Below are 16626 nucleotides of genomic sequence, written 5' to 3'. Positions count from 1 at the left end.
CTCTGGAGGTGCTGGACTCTCCATCCTTGGAGGTTTCTAAGCTGAGGTTGGATGGCTATCGGTCATGGATGCTTTAGCTGAGTTTCCTACATTGCAGGGGGTTGCACTAGAAAGGTGATTCTATGTTTTTCTGCTTCAACAATATTTCATTATGTTCCTATCATTTTATGTAATTATAAAATTATGTAATTATAAAAATTATGAATAAAACCTGTTCTCTTTACAAACAAAACATTTAAATAGCTACCTTTCTACCTTCCTACGAAGGGGGGGGCATAGCCAGGAGTTTTGTTAGGGGGGAGGCTTGGGGGGGCAGAACCTCACATTTGTATTGATTTTTACTTATTTGGGGGGCAGCTGCTCCCATGCCCCACTTGGCTACACCCATGGGGGGCCACAGGAAGGAAACAAGGTTGGAAGAGGGCCACGGCCGGAAAAAGGTTGGGAAACACTGAATTAGGGCTTCTGCTCCAGAGATAGCTACAGAGGTAAGAGAATTTATTGATTTCACTGACAGTAGCTTGTCACATTTTTGTGCTGTAGAAGCAGCACCTGTAGAAACTGTCTCATTTACAAAACTCCCAAAGTGACAGGTGTCAAAAAGCTGCCTGTTCCCTATGGGAAACACCCAGTTTTGAATATACAGGGCCAGATTGAGCTAAAGAGCTCCACTAGCAGAAGCCAGTGCAAAGGCTTCTGCACTAATGAATGGGGCTTCCCCCTCTTCTCCCCACCCACTCTGGGAGGTCGTAGGAAACCCCAGAGCAGCCAGAGAGGGAGGAAAGGGGAGGACATTCTGTCAAGCAAGCAGAAATGCGGGTGCGGACAGACCATTTGTTTTAGCTCGAGACTGAATTCCTCCCACAGTGTTGAGTGGTGTTTGTGTAACACAAAAGTCACTGGAATTTCTTTCAGGAATTGTTTCAGGAGGGAAAACTGGAACCATTTTAATCTGCTGTGAGAAGGGCACACAAATGATTAACATGTTTCCCCAGTCATGCTTCTATTTGTGGCCAAATAGGTAAAGCCACAATCTTTATAGAGTTTGGTGTGGGGCAGGTGGGGAGTATCTTACTTGCTGCAAGTGACCAGCTGAGTTGTTATTTACAAGCTTAGACATATATCGGGGGGGGGGGGAGTTTTTGGAGCTGAGCCAAAGGATGCATGAAATAGGAAGGGGCAGGCAGGCAGTTCCACTCTGGATACCCCAATACCCAAGAACAGCCTTTGGGCTTAAACTTTTTGCCCTGGGTCTGCCCAGTATCTACAAACGGTGGCAACTGCTGTCTGTCCTGATTCCTACTCATCGAGAATGAAGACTTGAAGAATACTCTCCCAAGGATTTAATGCTTAGATTTCTGCGGTACATAAACAAATTGCTGTCTTAAGCCACATAATTAATCCTAGATTCAGCTACAACAAAGTCAGGCAAAGTAACTCCCAAAGCTTTGGATGCTGATCTGACACGGATACACCCCCTTGCTATCCTATATATAGGAACAGGGTGGGCTCGTCTTAGTACAGCGAGCGTTTCTGCAATCTCTCAGTAAGCCTAGTTGGCGGAGCCATCTGTTCTCTCCTCCTCTGGCGCCTCCTGGATCTAGGTGATGGGGGAAGTGTCTCTGCCCCTTGAGAGGCAGACAGCACCAGCAGAACATCCCCCTCTGGAGAGGCAGGGCTCCTTTCAGTGTCTGACGGCGCCTGGGTAGGTGGTGAGGCAAGCACTGTGGAAGTGCCAGAGAAGGGCTCTGACCGCTGTGGAGAGGGAGGTGGAGATGGAGAGAAAGGTGGGGTTCAGCTCTCATTGCAGAGATGAGTAAGGCAAGAGAGAATGTCCCCAGCTGGATCCTTACTATCAGGCTGCCCCAATTCCAGCAAAGGCCTCCACAACAAGTTAGAGCCCTCCCCCAGGTCCTTGACAAACCCTTCATCTGTATTGTCCTGATTTGGCCAGCCCATGACACTGTGGTGGTTTTGAAGACTAGGCCCCAAACCTACGGGATCACAGCTTTGCATGCGTCATCAACAGATGAATGAATGAATGGAAAGAGGGTGGGAGACTGCTCTCATATAACCTTCCCAGAGGGCTTAAAAAGCTCTTTCAGTGCCAGGTTTTCTGCTGCAGAGTTTTTAAGTCTTTTCCAGACTCTGTGAAGGTTGCACGAGGACTCTGGAAGGCCCTGCAAGGCTCCTGAGATCTCGCCTGCTCAGTGCGCCAGCTTCAGACAGGTAGTGATGGTTGCATTGGGAGGGGGGAAATAACTCCCACATATGTTTTCAGCCTATTGTAATTAAAATTATGATCTGTGTGAGATGAGACACCAGGGTCCTGCCTAGCTGTTGCGGATTTTGATACCAAAGCAGTTGTCACTCCAAGTGTTTCAAAACACGGAAGGTGAAGATGCTGGTGTGTGTTTGTATGATAGAGCTTAATTTCTAAAATATGAGGGGCTGGAGCTGGAGCTTGCTTGTCCTAGAGACCTTTCCATAAATCATAGATCATGGGTGCTATTCAGAGGAAGGAAAACCAGGCTGAGTCACCACTGACACTGGAAACAGCCTAGAAGTCTAAGCCCTGATTCAACAATTACTAATTTTAAGTGGAGGATGTTAAAATATACATTTCATAGGGTTCTTACTCAAAGTTCCTTTAATTCAGGGGTGGCTAGCCTTTCTCTTTGGCTCAAAGGCCACATTCACCCTTGGCCAACCATCCAGGGGCTGCTTGCCAGGAGTGTGTGTGGGTGAGTCCACCTTTGCACTTACATACAGACCAGCTGAGGTTATCATCAACTTGCACTTACATACAGACCAGCTGAGGTGATCGGGGAGGGAGTGACTTCTCTCCCCCCCCCCCCATTAAGACACTGGACGTGGCTTTTTTAAAATCGTTGCATCCCTGTCTGCTTTTTAAAAACATTTCTTTTCACCAACATCTACCAAAATTTGTGGGGTCCAGCAGCAAGGGAGATAAGTTTCCTGTGTGTGATGAAGGCTCTTGGGTTAGTCAGCCCCACTTTAGGAAACTACTTGACAAAGTTGTTCCAAGTAACCAAGCTGACCACACACTCTGAGGTCTAAGTTCAGTTGCCCCACTCAGTATCACAGTCCAAATATTTGAAGGGATAAATGAGCTCTGTTGCTTCCCTGTAGTACTTAAGGGGCAAAATACTCTGTTTGCCACCAGGGGGTGGCTGGTTTCACCTGTGCTGTCCCAGATCCTGCCCAAGGAACCTTCAGAAGGGAGTTGCTGCCACAAGCATTACACACATGTGTATTCCAAGCTAAAAAGATTGAAATAGTATGAGCTAAATAGATTGAAAGATTAGGAGTCAAGGGAGTGTGTGCAAGAACTTAACAGTGCTTAGTTTATTTTTTGATTCCTATTTTGTTAATATTGTTAATACAGTACAGTTTTATAGATTATAAATGTTGTATTGATTTGTTATTCATATAGTATGACTTTTGCTTTAATTGTGATGTTTAGCTTATTTTTGTTGTTGCTTTGTTAATAGTGTTTTACAAATTGTAATTGTTTCACTGATTATTTGTTAATTATTCTATATGATTTATGTTGCATTTGTGATGTTCTATTATTGTCTATCATGTTATTCTTATTTATTGTTTGTAAGCCACTTTGGGATTCATTTGAATGAAAAGTGGCATAGAAATATAATAAATCAAAACAAAACAAGCCAACAAACCAACCAACAAACAAATATACTGGCTCTTCAGACTGGCTGGTAGCAGGGGAAACACAAACCCCTTCCCCTTCTCTTTCAAAGAGACAGGTTGGTAGGAAATGGAGAAAGCAGATATTCCCCCATTTTCACCTGACACAAATGTAAGCCAGCCATCTGTGGCAGCAAGTCAGCATCCATGAGGCAGTCAGCTGACAGAATGGTTGTTCTCTCTGCTGAGACTCACTCTTGGGTCACCATGTCAGATGATAAAATCTGCTTACAACTGTGGCTGCATTACTTTCCAAAATTGTACTAGCAAACCCACAACTGTTTTCTCTCAAATATAGTTGCCAGACAAATTTTAAATAGTCATCACCCAAAAAGCTAGGCCACATTTGACAAGGGGAAGGCAGTTTTGTGGATATCTGTACAAAAAACAACACAAACTGGTTTTTTTTTTACCTGCTCTGCCTTCAGTGTCAATTCAATGAAGATCTGCTGCAGCTTTTCATTAACAAAATTGATGCAAAACTGTTCGAACCCGTTTTTCTGGGAGAGAAAACAAGCAATCAAAACATTAGCTTCAGGTCCTACATAAAAACACCCTTTTTACCAATTAGGTCAATCCTGATTATTTTTGCAATATATTTTCAGTAAGTTTAACAGCTGGTTTTTACATTTGCACTGTAAACCTCAGCAGAGAAGACAGTAGCCTAGATTCTCCAAAGCTCTTTCCAAGACTTGAGTTTTCATTAAAGGAACCGTTATTGTTCCTAGAACAACTTACACAAGTTCATTCAAACCCTGCATTATACGAAGCATTTTTGTTTTACATTATATTTGTTTCCAATTATAGGAAGCAATATGTATGTCCCAACTTTATCCCAAAGGTTTCCATTCATGTACTCTGGGTGCAGGGAATAAATTTTGCAACTTTATGAAAATTAAACTAAATTTAAAAATTGCGACAGCCTTTCCACCAAACTATAGGAGAGAGAGAAATGGGACTGTGTGGCCACTCTTTCCACTCTGCTAAAAACCAACAAATTTTGGCTCCACTTCTTGAACTCTTCCCATTTCAGAACTCTGTAACTAAGAAATAATGCCTGAGTTTGCCTCTTTCCTCTTCCCTCCAAATTATTTCCTTTTGTGTCACAGCCTTTAAATTGTAAGGCTGAGAACAAGGGGCCCTCTAATTAATTCCACCTGTAAGTCACTCTGGGAGCGAGAATGAGATAAAACTGTTTTAATTTAATCTCACTCTCTCTCTCTCACCCTCCCTACCTTTCATCCAAAAATGGATTTCAGGGCAGTATGCAGTAGAATTTAATTTGTGCCATATTATCGTCATTGCCATGTAGAAAATGGCAAAGCCACAATGCCAAAGGAGGTGAATTTCCTTCTCCTTTGTACAGTGGCTGGGAAGTCATGGCTCTCCAGATGCTGCTGGACTGCAACTCACATCAACTTCTGGCCACTGGCCATGTTGGATGCTGAAGGTATTGGGTGCTGGGAGTCCAGCAACACCTGGAGCACCACAGGTTGCCCAAACCAGGAAGAAAAACAGGGGCATTTTTGCTGTCACTGAAATAATGCTTTAAGTCATTACCTGAAATATTTCAAAGCCGTAGATGTCCAAGACACCAATATTATATTCTTCGTGATCCTTCTCCATAGCCTTATTAATTGACTAATAAAACAAAAACAGAAAAATACAGACTTGTCTAAAGGACTAAGTATTTGATGAAAAAAGGACTAAGAATTTAATGAATAAATGAATGAATGAGTTACATAAATTTAAAAACATTTAAGGCAGCCTTCCCCAGCCTGGTCCCCTCCAGATGTTTTGAATGACAACTTCCACCTGCCCCAACCATCACAGCCATATCATGCTGGAGCTGATGGCAGCTGCAGCGCCAAACCCCAGGCGTGCAACCGATTGGGGAAGGCTAGTATCTGAACCCCATCTGCTTCATCTTCTTCTGTAATATTGCACTGAAAGGCAAGAAGGGGACTCTCTGGGGCATCTCCACTTGTCCAGTCTCTCAGCAGCACAAACAGCATGCAGCTGGTTGTCTCACCAGAAGAAACAAAGAAACCTCTGCCCCAGGCCCCTCCCTCCCTCCCTCTCTCTGGCATCAGGATTATTCTTTGCTGGACAGCAGGAGAGAAAAAAATATAAGTATGTTGTAATACTGACTTACACTTGCATGCATGAAAGGGTTAACCTAAGCCCTGGCCTCAAGTTATCAGAGTAACCACTGACCACTACCCCTTCCTTCTGATTCATATGGGTACAAATAATACTGCCACACACAGCCTGCAACACATAGCAATGAACTATGAGACACTGGGAAGGGAGCTGAAGATAACTGGGGCACAGGTAGTCTTTTCATCATTCCTTCCTGTTGAAGGTCGTGGTCCAGGGAGAGGAAAATACTTGAGATAAACCACTGGCAGTGCAGGTGGTGTCATAAGGAAGGATTTGGCTTCTTGGATCACGGTCTCTACTTCCTTGAGGAAGGATGTCTAGCAAAAGATAGGCTGCATGTCACAGCAGTTGGCAAGATTCTGCTTGCTAAAAGTCTCAAGAACCTGATTAGGAGAGCTTTAAACTAAATCTCGAGGGAAAGGGAGACAACATTACAGATGACAGAAGAGCACTTGGCACTGGGGATAATAGCTTCATTGATGCACAGGAAACTGAGGTGGTGCTTTAGAAACCTGCTAAAGGGCAAAAAACTACAGAAGGAAGCATCTGGAGGGGACAACTCATTTGTCTCTACACAAATGCACAGAGTATGGGAAACAAGCAAGAAGAATTGGAGCTTTTAGTACAGGATGGCAAATATGACCTGCTAGGCATTGCTGAAACCTGGTGGGATGAGACTCATGACTGAAATGTAGGAATTGAGGGGTATAACTTGTTCAAAAGGAATAGACCAAACAGGAAGGGAGGAGGAGTGGCATTATATGTAAAGGATGTATATACTTGTGAAGAAATCCATGACCTGGAGCATGGAAAGGCGATTGAGAGTATATGGGGGGAAATTGTAGGAGAGAGAAACAACAGTGACCTTATTGTGGGTGTCTGCTATAGACCGTCAAGCCAGACTAAAGACTTGGATGATGCCTTACTAGAGCAGATAACCAAACACTGAAAAAGGAGAGATATAGTAATCATGGGGGACTTCAACTTCCCTGATATCTGTTGGGACTCAAACTCTAGCAAGAAAATTTCATTTCCCAGAAGGTGGAATTGTCTATCCTCAGAAAGGGATCATCTATCCCCAGAAGGGGATCATCTATCTTGGACCTGGTCCTCACCATTAGGAAGGAACTGACCAACAGTGGAAGTACTAGGAAATGTGGGAGGAAGTGATCATGTTCTCCTGGGTTTCAGGCTATAGAGGCAAGGGAAAACTGAGCATGGTGGACATGCACTCTGGACTTTAAGAAGGCCAATTTCAAAAAGCTTAAGGGGCTACTGGGTGTGATCCCATGGTCAGAAATACTCAAAAGAGAACCGAATCCATGGATGGGAGATTTTAAAAGGAAAAATATTGAAGGTCCAAATGCAGACAATTCCAACAAGAAAAGTGGGAGGAATCTAAGGAAACTAGTGTGCCTGCATAAGGAGCTTACAGATGAGCTGAGATTTAGGAAGGGCATATATAAGAAATGGAAGAAAGGAAAAATGGAAGAAAGGATGAGTATACACTAGTAGCCAACAGTTGTAGGGGGGAAGTCAGGCTGGCTAAAGCTCAGAATGAGAAAGAGAGGTTTAATTTTTAAAAAAGATTTCTTCAATGTCTCCGCTCTCTACTTTCTTGTATCTTCCTCTTTGTGCTTCCTAAAACAAGCAAGAAGGAGCCATGCGGCTTGGCTCACAAATGCAACAAATGAACTGAATCTAAAATGATATTTTATAGCCAGCATCTTTGCTAACCCAAAGATTGAATGATCTTTTTAAAAGTTGTGTGGAACTTTTTCTTTCTTTGTTTTATTGCCGGAGATGGAGAGTTGTAGTAAAATATTCACTTATTTGCAAAGCTAAATGTCTGCAATTTTTTCTAGTCTAAGCACTTTTGTGGTGAACATTTGTCTAAAGGTGGATGAGGGCAGATGTAAATCTAAGCAAGTTTGAATGTGCTTGGAGCAATCACCGTTGTGTTAACTCTGTTACTGGAGAGTAGGAATCCGTCTTCCAAATCTCCTTCTCTAATAAATTAAACACCAGAAGGAACAAGGAAGGAAAAGAGACAAGGTTACCTCTCTGGCCTAAACAGTAAAGGCACTGCAGGTAAGCAGCAGCTGTCTCTTAGTCTGGATGCTGGAAGAAGAAGGTGGTTGGAAGGAGGATCCTGTGGACCAGGGCTGGAGAGTTGAGGACCCTCCATATACTGTTGGACTCCAGTTCCCATTAATCCCAGTCAGCCTGGTCAACGATTCAAGGATGATGAAATCAGCATATGGGAGGTGTGATGCTTTCGCCCTGTGGCAAAAATGTGGCTCTCCTTTCTTTAGAACATGCTTTTAGCCTTTTGCATTAAAGCAAGTAATAGATAAATTCATTGAACAGATTCGTGAAAAGCAATTGCAGAAACCCACATCCTGGACACAGTATATTAATGGTTGCCAAGCAACCAGAAAAAGGGAAGAGGAAAAAAGCAGCCTAGCCTGTTCATGAACTTTGAACAACAACTTCATCTATGGGTCAGCAGGTGAGGATTTCATGGCACTGAGATGGCAATTATCACCCAGTGATGCTTGTAAACCAAGCTGCTATAAAAAAAAGGCCCAGGAAACAATCTGGTAAAGCAAAAAGTGAAAACAGAGGCAATCTTACAGTCATTGTGTTGCTTCTTGGTGTGTTAGGATTATTGTTCTTTTTGAAACCACCATACAATAGGAAGGCCATCCACTACAGGCCAGATTGGAAGGAAGTACTTCTGTATGTGCATTAACAAGTGACAACAAGAACATCAGACCAGGACTGAGCAGACTTGGCTTCAAATCCTCACACAGGAACAAACTCACTGAGTCTTTGGCCCAGTCACTGTCTCTGAGTCTGACTTACCCAACAGGGCTGTTGTGAAGATAAAATGCATGGGTCAGTGGGAGAATTGATGCATGCCTTCTTGAACTGCTCAGAATAAAGGCCAGATATAAATGTACCTTGCCAACAAGGGTCCGTATAGTAAAAGCCATGGTTTTCCCAGTAGTGATGTATGGAAGTGAGAGCTGGACCATAAAGAAGGCTGATCACCGAAGAATTTATGCTTTTGAACTGTGGTGCTGGAGGAGACTCTTGAGAGTCCCATGGACTGCAAGAAGATCAAACGTATCCATTCTTAAGGAAATCAGCCCTGAGCGCTCACTGGAAGGACAGATCGTGAAGCTGAGGCTCCAATACTTTGGCCACCTCATGAGAAGAGAAGACTCCCTGGAAAAGACCCTGACGTTGGGAAAGATGGAGGGCACAAGGAGAAGGGGACGACAGAGGATAAGATGGTTGGATAGTGCTTTTGAAGCTACCAGCATGAGTTTGACCAAACTGTGGGAGGCAGTGGAAGATAGGAGTGCCTGGCGTGCTCTGGTCCATGGGGTCACGAAGAGTCGGACACAACTAAACGACTAAACAACAACAATAAATGTACCAAATAAACAAATTTGGATTTTTCATATGTTATAAATCTCCTAGGTCTCAGGAGGTGGTCACTTGTGACCTGAGGTGCTTTTTGAAACTGGAGGTACCAGCACTGAACCTGGATCATCAGCATGCAAAGCAGCACCTGCCATACAGTGAGGGTCTCGCCACACACACACACACACACACACACACACACACACACACACGTGTGAGTGGGCAGACTCTCTGACTCAGGGAGCTTCCCCAAGACAAGAAGAGGAATAGAGATCCACAAATAGACAGGGAAGCAGAGGCAGAAGGGAGAAAATTACCAGCTTCAAAACATGCATTACAGAAAAGCCACATGATAGCAGCAGTGAGCCATGCTCATTAGAAATCCTTCCACATGGGATTCAGCAGAACATTCTGGCCCTTTAAAAGACAGATGCTGGCATATTCATCTCCTGCAGTTCTGCTCTTTTTAATGTTTTTCTTTCAGCTTCTCCTGCTTTGCACACACACCTCATGCCAGCTTTAGGTTTTAGCACAGGGCTAGAGGAGTTCAGCCTTCAGAGCTGAATGCCGCTCTCCGTCCACCCCTTGGGACTCTCCCCAAGCCACACCCCAACTGACCCATCCTCCTCAAGGGCTTTCCCTTGGCTGAAATGTGTCTTTGATTTGGGGTAATGCCTGCTGCTTGCCTGGATGGAGGTGTTTACATGTGTTGCCTGTGTAAACCTTTGGCTTTTATGTGGCTGGAATGTAGTCAAGTGTACAAAGAAAAGAATCACATCTGCTGCTTTGCCCAGTTGCCTCTGCCCTCCCCCCTTACTAACGTGTGGCATCTGGAAAGCTACCCAAATGGAAATGTGGTCCTTGGACTGAAAAATGTTCCCCACTTCTGTTTCAGAATGAGCTCAGCCTTGCAAGAGAGGTTAATAATAATAATAATGATGATGATGTTTCTTTGGCTATGTCCGACGTAAGAGGAAGAACAAGCAAGTGGGAGGTTCTCTGCATGCAGAAGACAGAGAAATGCTATTGGGTGATAGAGAGAAGGCAGAACTACTCAACGCCTACTTTGCCTCTGTCTTCATCCCAAAGGAAAGTGATGCCCAACCTGGTGATAACAGAATAAATGATGTAAGGAGGGAGCTTGGGATCTTGCAGCCCAAGTTAGGAAAAGAGGTAGCAAGGAAACATCTAGCTGCTTTAAATGAATTAAAATCTCCAGGGCCTGACAAACTGCATCCAAGTGTACTAAAGGAGCTTGCAGGTGTAATTTCATAGATCCTATCTATGATCTTTGAGAATTCATGGAGAACAGGTGAGGTCCCTACAGACTGGAGACAGGCAAATGTCCCCATATTCAAAAAGGGGGGAAAGGAAGACCCAGGTAACTACCAACTGGTGAGCCATAACAGACAATTCAAAAGTTGGTCTGTGGGCACTGTGATTACTAAGATGGGTTTCTCAAAAACAAGTCATGTCAGACGAAGCTGATTTCTTTTTTTGACTGAATTACAAGCTTTCCAGGTCGGGGGGATGCTGTGGACATAGTGTATCTTTATTTCTGTAAGGCTTTTGACAAAGCCCCCCATGATATTTTTGCAAGGAAGCTGGAAAAATGTGGGCTGAACAAGGTAACTGCTAGTTGAATTTGTAGCTGGTTGATTGACCAAACCCAAAGAGTTATCATTAATGGTTCATCGTCATCCTGGAAAAAAGTGGTAAGTGGGGTGCCGCAGGGCTCTGTTCTGGGCCTGCTGTTCAACATCTTTATAAATGGATGAAGGAATTGAGGGGATGACTTTAACAGACTGGAGTTAGGCCCAAACTAACAAAATTAATTCCAATAGGGACAACTGTAAGGTTCTGCCCTTAGGCAGGAAGAAACAGATGCACAAATATAAGATGCACACCTGGACTACTGCGTCCAGTTCTGGGCACCACAGTTTAAGAAGGATATTGACAAGCTGGAAAGTGTGCACAAGAGGGCAACCAGGATGATCAAGTTCTGGAAACAAAGCCTTATGAGGAGCACTTGAAGGAGCTGGGTATGTTTAGTCTGGAATAGAGGAGACTGAGAGGAGATATGATAACCATCTTCAAATATCTTAAGGGCTGTCACGTGGAAGAGGGTGCATGCTTGTTTTCTCCTGCTCTGGAGAGTAGGACTCGAACCAATGGCTTCAAGTTACAAGAAAGGCGATTTAGACTAAACATTCGGAAAAACTTTCTGACAGTAAGAGCTGTTTGGCAGTGGAATGATCTCCCTCGGGAGGTTGTGGACTCTCCTTCCTTGGAGGTTTTTAAGCAGAGGTTGGATGGCCATCTGTCATGGATGCTTTAGTTGAGATTCCTGCATTGTAGGGGGTTGGACTAGATGACCCTTAGTCCCTTCCAACTCTATGATTCTATTATTCTATGAGGCAAACTTTTTTGTTTTGTTTTTTCAAGAATCTGTGTGTGTTCATGACGAGCAGCTAACCTGTGGCCTTCAATATGGACTGTGGCCCCATCACTGCTGATCATCAGCCATGCTGGCTGGGGCTGACAGGAGCTGCCAAGATCTTAAAATATTTTTTTAATTTTCAGGAAGGCGTTGGAGTCCAACAACATCTGGAAGACCACAGGTTAGCCACTTCTAGTAGTATGTGGAACAGGCTGCAGTCCTGAACAGTATTTTCAGATTTGGGGGAGTTTGGCAACAAAGGATTAGTCCTTAGGATCAGAGGCACTGACTTGGGCCCAAGACTGAGGGGGCCCAATGTGCGACATCACACGTGTGTGTCAGGGACTGGCTTGATGAGGAAGACTGGTAGAAGTCACACACCAAAAGAACTCCCCGTCCCCTGAGGAAGGCACAGAAGATGATGAATAAGATCCTGGATCCTGGTGGGGGGGGTACCTGTCACACCTCAGAGGAGGGGACAAGCCGAGAGGTACTAGAAGCAGGAAGCTTGAGGGATAATGAAGAGGCCAAAGAGGCAGGTGGCCCAGCACAGGGCAAGGGGATGAGGCTTCCAGTTTGGATGCAGACTTTGACAGAGGTGATCAAAGGGTGATCCATCCTGACAGCTTCTCTGTTAGTGGCTCTCCAACCCCTTACTCCTAGAGTACTCCATGTTGCTGAGCAACAAGCCAGGCAGGCAGAGAGAGAGAGACTTCTGGACCACAGAAGGAGGAGCCCTGACTCAGAAGGCTAGAGAGCAAAGCAGGGGCTTCATGCCAGTTCACACAACTGCTTCATTAGAGGATTTTGCCTTTATGAGCTTCACTGTATTTTTTAATTTCCTTAATAAAGAAACTAACTGCAAGTTCGCCTCATTTCTCTCTGACCTGTGAATGACCTGCTCTGCCTGTCGGCTCTGTGACAGCGCTCCTCTTACGTCATGCATGTGTTGCATCAGGAGGAGGCTAGGAGCCCAGAACCCAGCACATCGCAGCCTCAATTGCTGGCAGCTCCTCTCTGATGCTCAGGAGCTGGCCACTGATGCTGTGCTGCGCATGGCTCCACACTTGGCCTCCTATGCCCGCGCAACATTGGGGGAGCTCAGCCCCCTGCCAACAATTATTGAGGGGGCTGAAGACACCGGCCCCCCATGAGTTGGTGCCTATGTTTATGATAAAGAACAAAATTTTTGATTCAAGTCAACCACCTGAGTATGGTACCAAAACCAAAAACAACAACCCCGCCCTCCCAAAAAAACTTGAATTGTCACACCTACATCCACCAAGTAATCAAACACTCTGGCATGAAGGGCTTTGGCTAAGGCATCCCTGGTGTAGCAGGCTTGCTCTACATTGAGGGTCACGTTGATGGATTCCGATTTGCCCCCCCACTTGCTGTCCATTTGCCTGCTGGTCAGCTTCTCCTTGAGTCGGCCCTGGTTAATTCCCAGGAGGAAAGCCGGGAACGCCAAGACTGCAAGAAATAACAAACACATAAATAGAACACTTACAATGACAGCAAGGTTAGCCAAGCTGACGGCAACCCCAAAGCAGAATCAAAATAAGTGATGCTGCATCCAACAAAGCAGCCCACAGAGGTGTAGTAGTAAAACATGCTTATCAACCGATTCTCTAAAATTTTGGAGAGCCTTCTGCTGAGAAAATAGGCTTTACATTCTTGCAGGGTCTCTGCTCCTCTTCTATTCCTGAACTAGTGAGCTTGTTCTTATCAGGTTTCCCAAGAAAGAATAGAGATGGTGGCAGTGGCTCATCAGGCAAGGTGGAGAATCCTCTTGCAAAACCTTCGTACATGGTTTAACAAAAGAGGTGGGAATCTTCCTACACAAGCCGCATGGGAAAAGATAGGGTGCTGCACAAGAGTGGAGCTGTTTCACTGGGCAGGGCAGGCATCAGCTAGTAGCATTGTTGGGGGCCCACAGCTGAACCCCTGCAGCCTCCTGGCTTTACTTTCCCTTATTCTTAAGTGTTCCTGGAAATTCACCTGGCCTGTCGAAGGGAGCAAGCCAACGCAAGGCCAGAAGCAGTCCTTTCCCTCTGGGAGACGGTATGGATAGGGCCCAGAGGGAGAGGCAAGCAAACTGTTGTGGCACAAAGGAGGGGGTCCACTGACAACACTTTGCCCAAGGACGCTCTCAAATCCAAACCCCAGGACCATCATTGAGGCTTGCATATGAAAACTCTCCAGTATTTGCAGCCCATGCATCAGGCTTTGAACTTATTCTGGGCACAATGCTTTGGGGGTCAGGGTAGGAGAATGGGAAAATCACTAAGTGTTCATTAGTCTCCTGTGAACATGGAGGCACCTCTAGACCACAGCCTACACACTAGATCTGGAAAAGGAAAACAGGCACAGATTTGCAAATGCTAGTTTATATGTACAGATGCAAATTTAGAGTCACAGGCAGCAGGGGAACTAATTTCCTATCCAGATTGCCCGAAATAATTCCTTCAATTAATTTGCACCACACCTTCTATTCATATACCCCCATTAATTTCCAACAGATCCTGTTCCACATCAATCCAATTCCCCCATTCATTAATCCCTAAATCATCCCTAAATAAAGACACCTTAATTTATTTCCCCAAATTAAAAGGCCATCATGTCTCCTGGGTCCATCCTTCCCAGGGCCACCCCACCCACAAGGTGGGGTGAAGCAGCCGCCTTGGGCGGCACCCCCCCATGGGACCCTGCCTGCACCTCTGCTTCCACTGGTGGTGGAGAAGTGGCCCCAGTATCAGCAAAATCTCGTGAGATCTTGCTGCAACCAGCTGTCACAATCATTACTTTTCAGCAGTGCCATGTGACCTAGGTAAGGGATGCTTTGGCAGGGCAATGGGGCACTGTAGAGACAGGGCGGCACTTCTCACTTTGCCTCAAGCAGTGAAATGGGATGTGCCACCATGACCCTTATATCAAAGCACCTGAGCGTGCCCTGACCCAACTAGCTTTCCCCCCTTGCCATCTCTGCCTCACATTCAAATCTCAATGCTCTGGGAATCCACAGGGACCACCTACACTCCTCGCTCTCCACAGCTGCATAGTTGCCGACTTCTTTGAAGCTGATGTTGCCCAGGTGAAGGACTCCAGCCACGATCTGCAGCACCAAAGCCTGCTCCTCAGCAAAGATCCCAATCACATTCATGGCATGCTGCAAAAATTAAAGCAGTGGATGAATTAAAAGCCCACCTTAATAATCAAATGCCTTTTGTGCAAAATTCTAGTAGTATTTCTGCATCACTTTTATAGCATTCAAAATGTTATCTTGCAGCAATCCTTGCAACAGCCCTGTGAGGTAGCCTGGTATCATTATCCTAGCAGAGGCTGATGAAGAGGTGACATTTGAACTGTCTTCTATTAACCACCATGCTATAGCAACTAATGGAATGGTACCACTCTTTTAGCCTTCAAATCTCTCCTCAGAACTCACCTTTCCCATAAACCTTTCATGTTAAATCCTCAGTCTCCTATCCCAATTGAAACACAGCCCAAGTTCACATGTAATGACGATTTGCTACCCTTGGTCTAGAAGGGCCCCTGGCAAGGCTCTCCCAACAGCCCTCTCTTCTAGAGTGGGATAGGACAAAGGAAGAACCCTTCTGTTTTTGCTTTCTCACCTCTACAGCTGCCACTGCCTCTTGGGCTCTTATAAGCCCCTTGGAGGAGAGACCTGCTTTGTTTGCCAAAATAACCTTGGCCACTAGAAAGCATAATGTATTATCAATTACTATTATTATTAGCAAAGGCTGTCATAGTGCAACAATGCACATCTGTCCACGTAGACTACCAGGAGGAGGAAACAGTGCAGGCTTTGCAAACAGCACAGAAATTTGTAGGAGCAATGGCAGTCCAGAGAATGGGGTAGGAAGGGGAGCAGGATTCAGCTAGAAAAGCCTAGGATGAGAATTAGCATCCTATGCCCCCTTTAAATGTGTTTGTGGGAGGGGGGAGGGCGGTTGAGGGAGGGCGAGGGGGGGCTATAGCTTTGTTTTGTTCTTGTTTTTATCATGTATTTGTATTTTTATACTGTATTTTCATGTTGTAAACTACCCTGAAATCCGCAGATGAAGGGCAGTATCACTCTAAGATACCAAGGCAAGCTACAGCATTAAAACACAGTAATAAAAACAGTTTGAAACAACTTACAATCACAGAAATAAGGTGGGTCCTAAAATTGTATGTCTCAAGTGTCAAAATGTACATGCACGGCACAGTACAAACATCAACTCATACATCTCTTATAAAGCAGAATCTGCTGAATTTGCCTCTTGCAAGATCCATAAACTTTGGAAGTCATTTGGGGCTCAGGGATCTCGCAGCAAGCCAAAATCCATGCCCCCATCCCTCCTCCCCCTATAATACCTAAAATGGAGAAAGGTAAACCACAGCTCACTTGTGCGCTTTTCCTTGCATCTGAGTCAATTCTGAATCGCCCTTGAAACTGGAATAATAAATCCGCTGTCCTGCCTCCCCTACTCAAGAGTTCCACTAACTGTAAACTTTACAGGCCAATATTTTTTACTGCCTCTTGGCAAAAGCTTGTCTGTTTTGTTATAGTTAAAACCAGGTTTATATTGCAATTTCCTGCCAGTGGCATATTCCTTTTGTGTGCCATATGTCAGATAATTTTGGGGCTGTGCTTCAGGGGGAGTTCCTCAGTGTGTATCCAGTCAATGGGAAGACCCCCCAAAACCACCTTCCTTGAAATTGCGGTTTCTCTGCCATTACCAATCTTTGCCTGCCATGGGCAACCCACAGGGGAGATTCTGGTGCCTTCTTCACATGAAGAAACAGTGAGAGTCAAACAGACCACTGCACATAATAAAGGAATGCACACC

The 16626-nt window shown here is 44.9% G+C and overlaps 1 protein-coding gene across 2 annotated transcripts in view; it reads right to left on the bottom strand.

Moving 5' to 3' along the window:
• MYO1E (myosin IE) overlaps positions 1-16626 on the bottom strand; it is a 105181-nt gene that overhangs the window by 33548 nt on the left and 55007 nt on the right. For both annotated transcript variants that reach the window (XM_083586325.1, XM_083586326.1), the window contains exons 9-12: positions 14807-14939; positions 13047-13243; positions 5293-5373; positions 4146-4232 (exon numbers count right to left, since the gene is read on the bottom strand). In XM_083586325.1, coding sequence (XP_083442451.1) covers positions 4146-4232; positions 5293-5373; positions 13047-13243; positions 14807-14939 — 498 coding nt within the window. The remainder of the gene's footprint in view (positions 1-4145; positions 4233-5292; positions 5374-13046; positions 13244-14806; positions 14940-16626) is intronic.

Source organism: Podarcis filfolensis (genome assembly GCF_964270895.1).
Source record: "Podarcis filfolensis genome assembly, chromosome: 14".
In the NCBI taxonomy this organism is placed as follows: Eukaryota; Metazoa; Chordata; class Lepidosauria; order Squamata; family Lacertidae; genus Podarcis; species Podarcis filfolensis.
The sequence above is the reverse complement of the archived record's forward strand: the minus strand, read 5'-3'. Positions and strand labels throughout refer to the sequence as shown.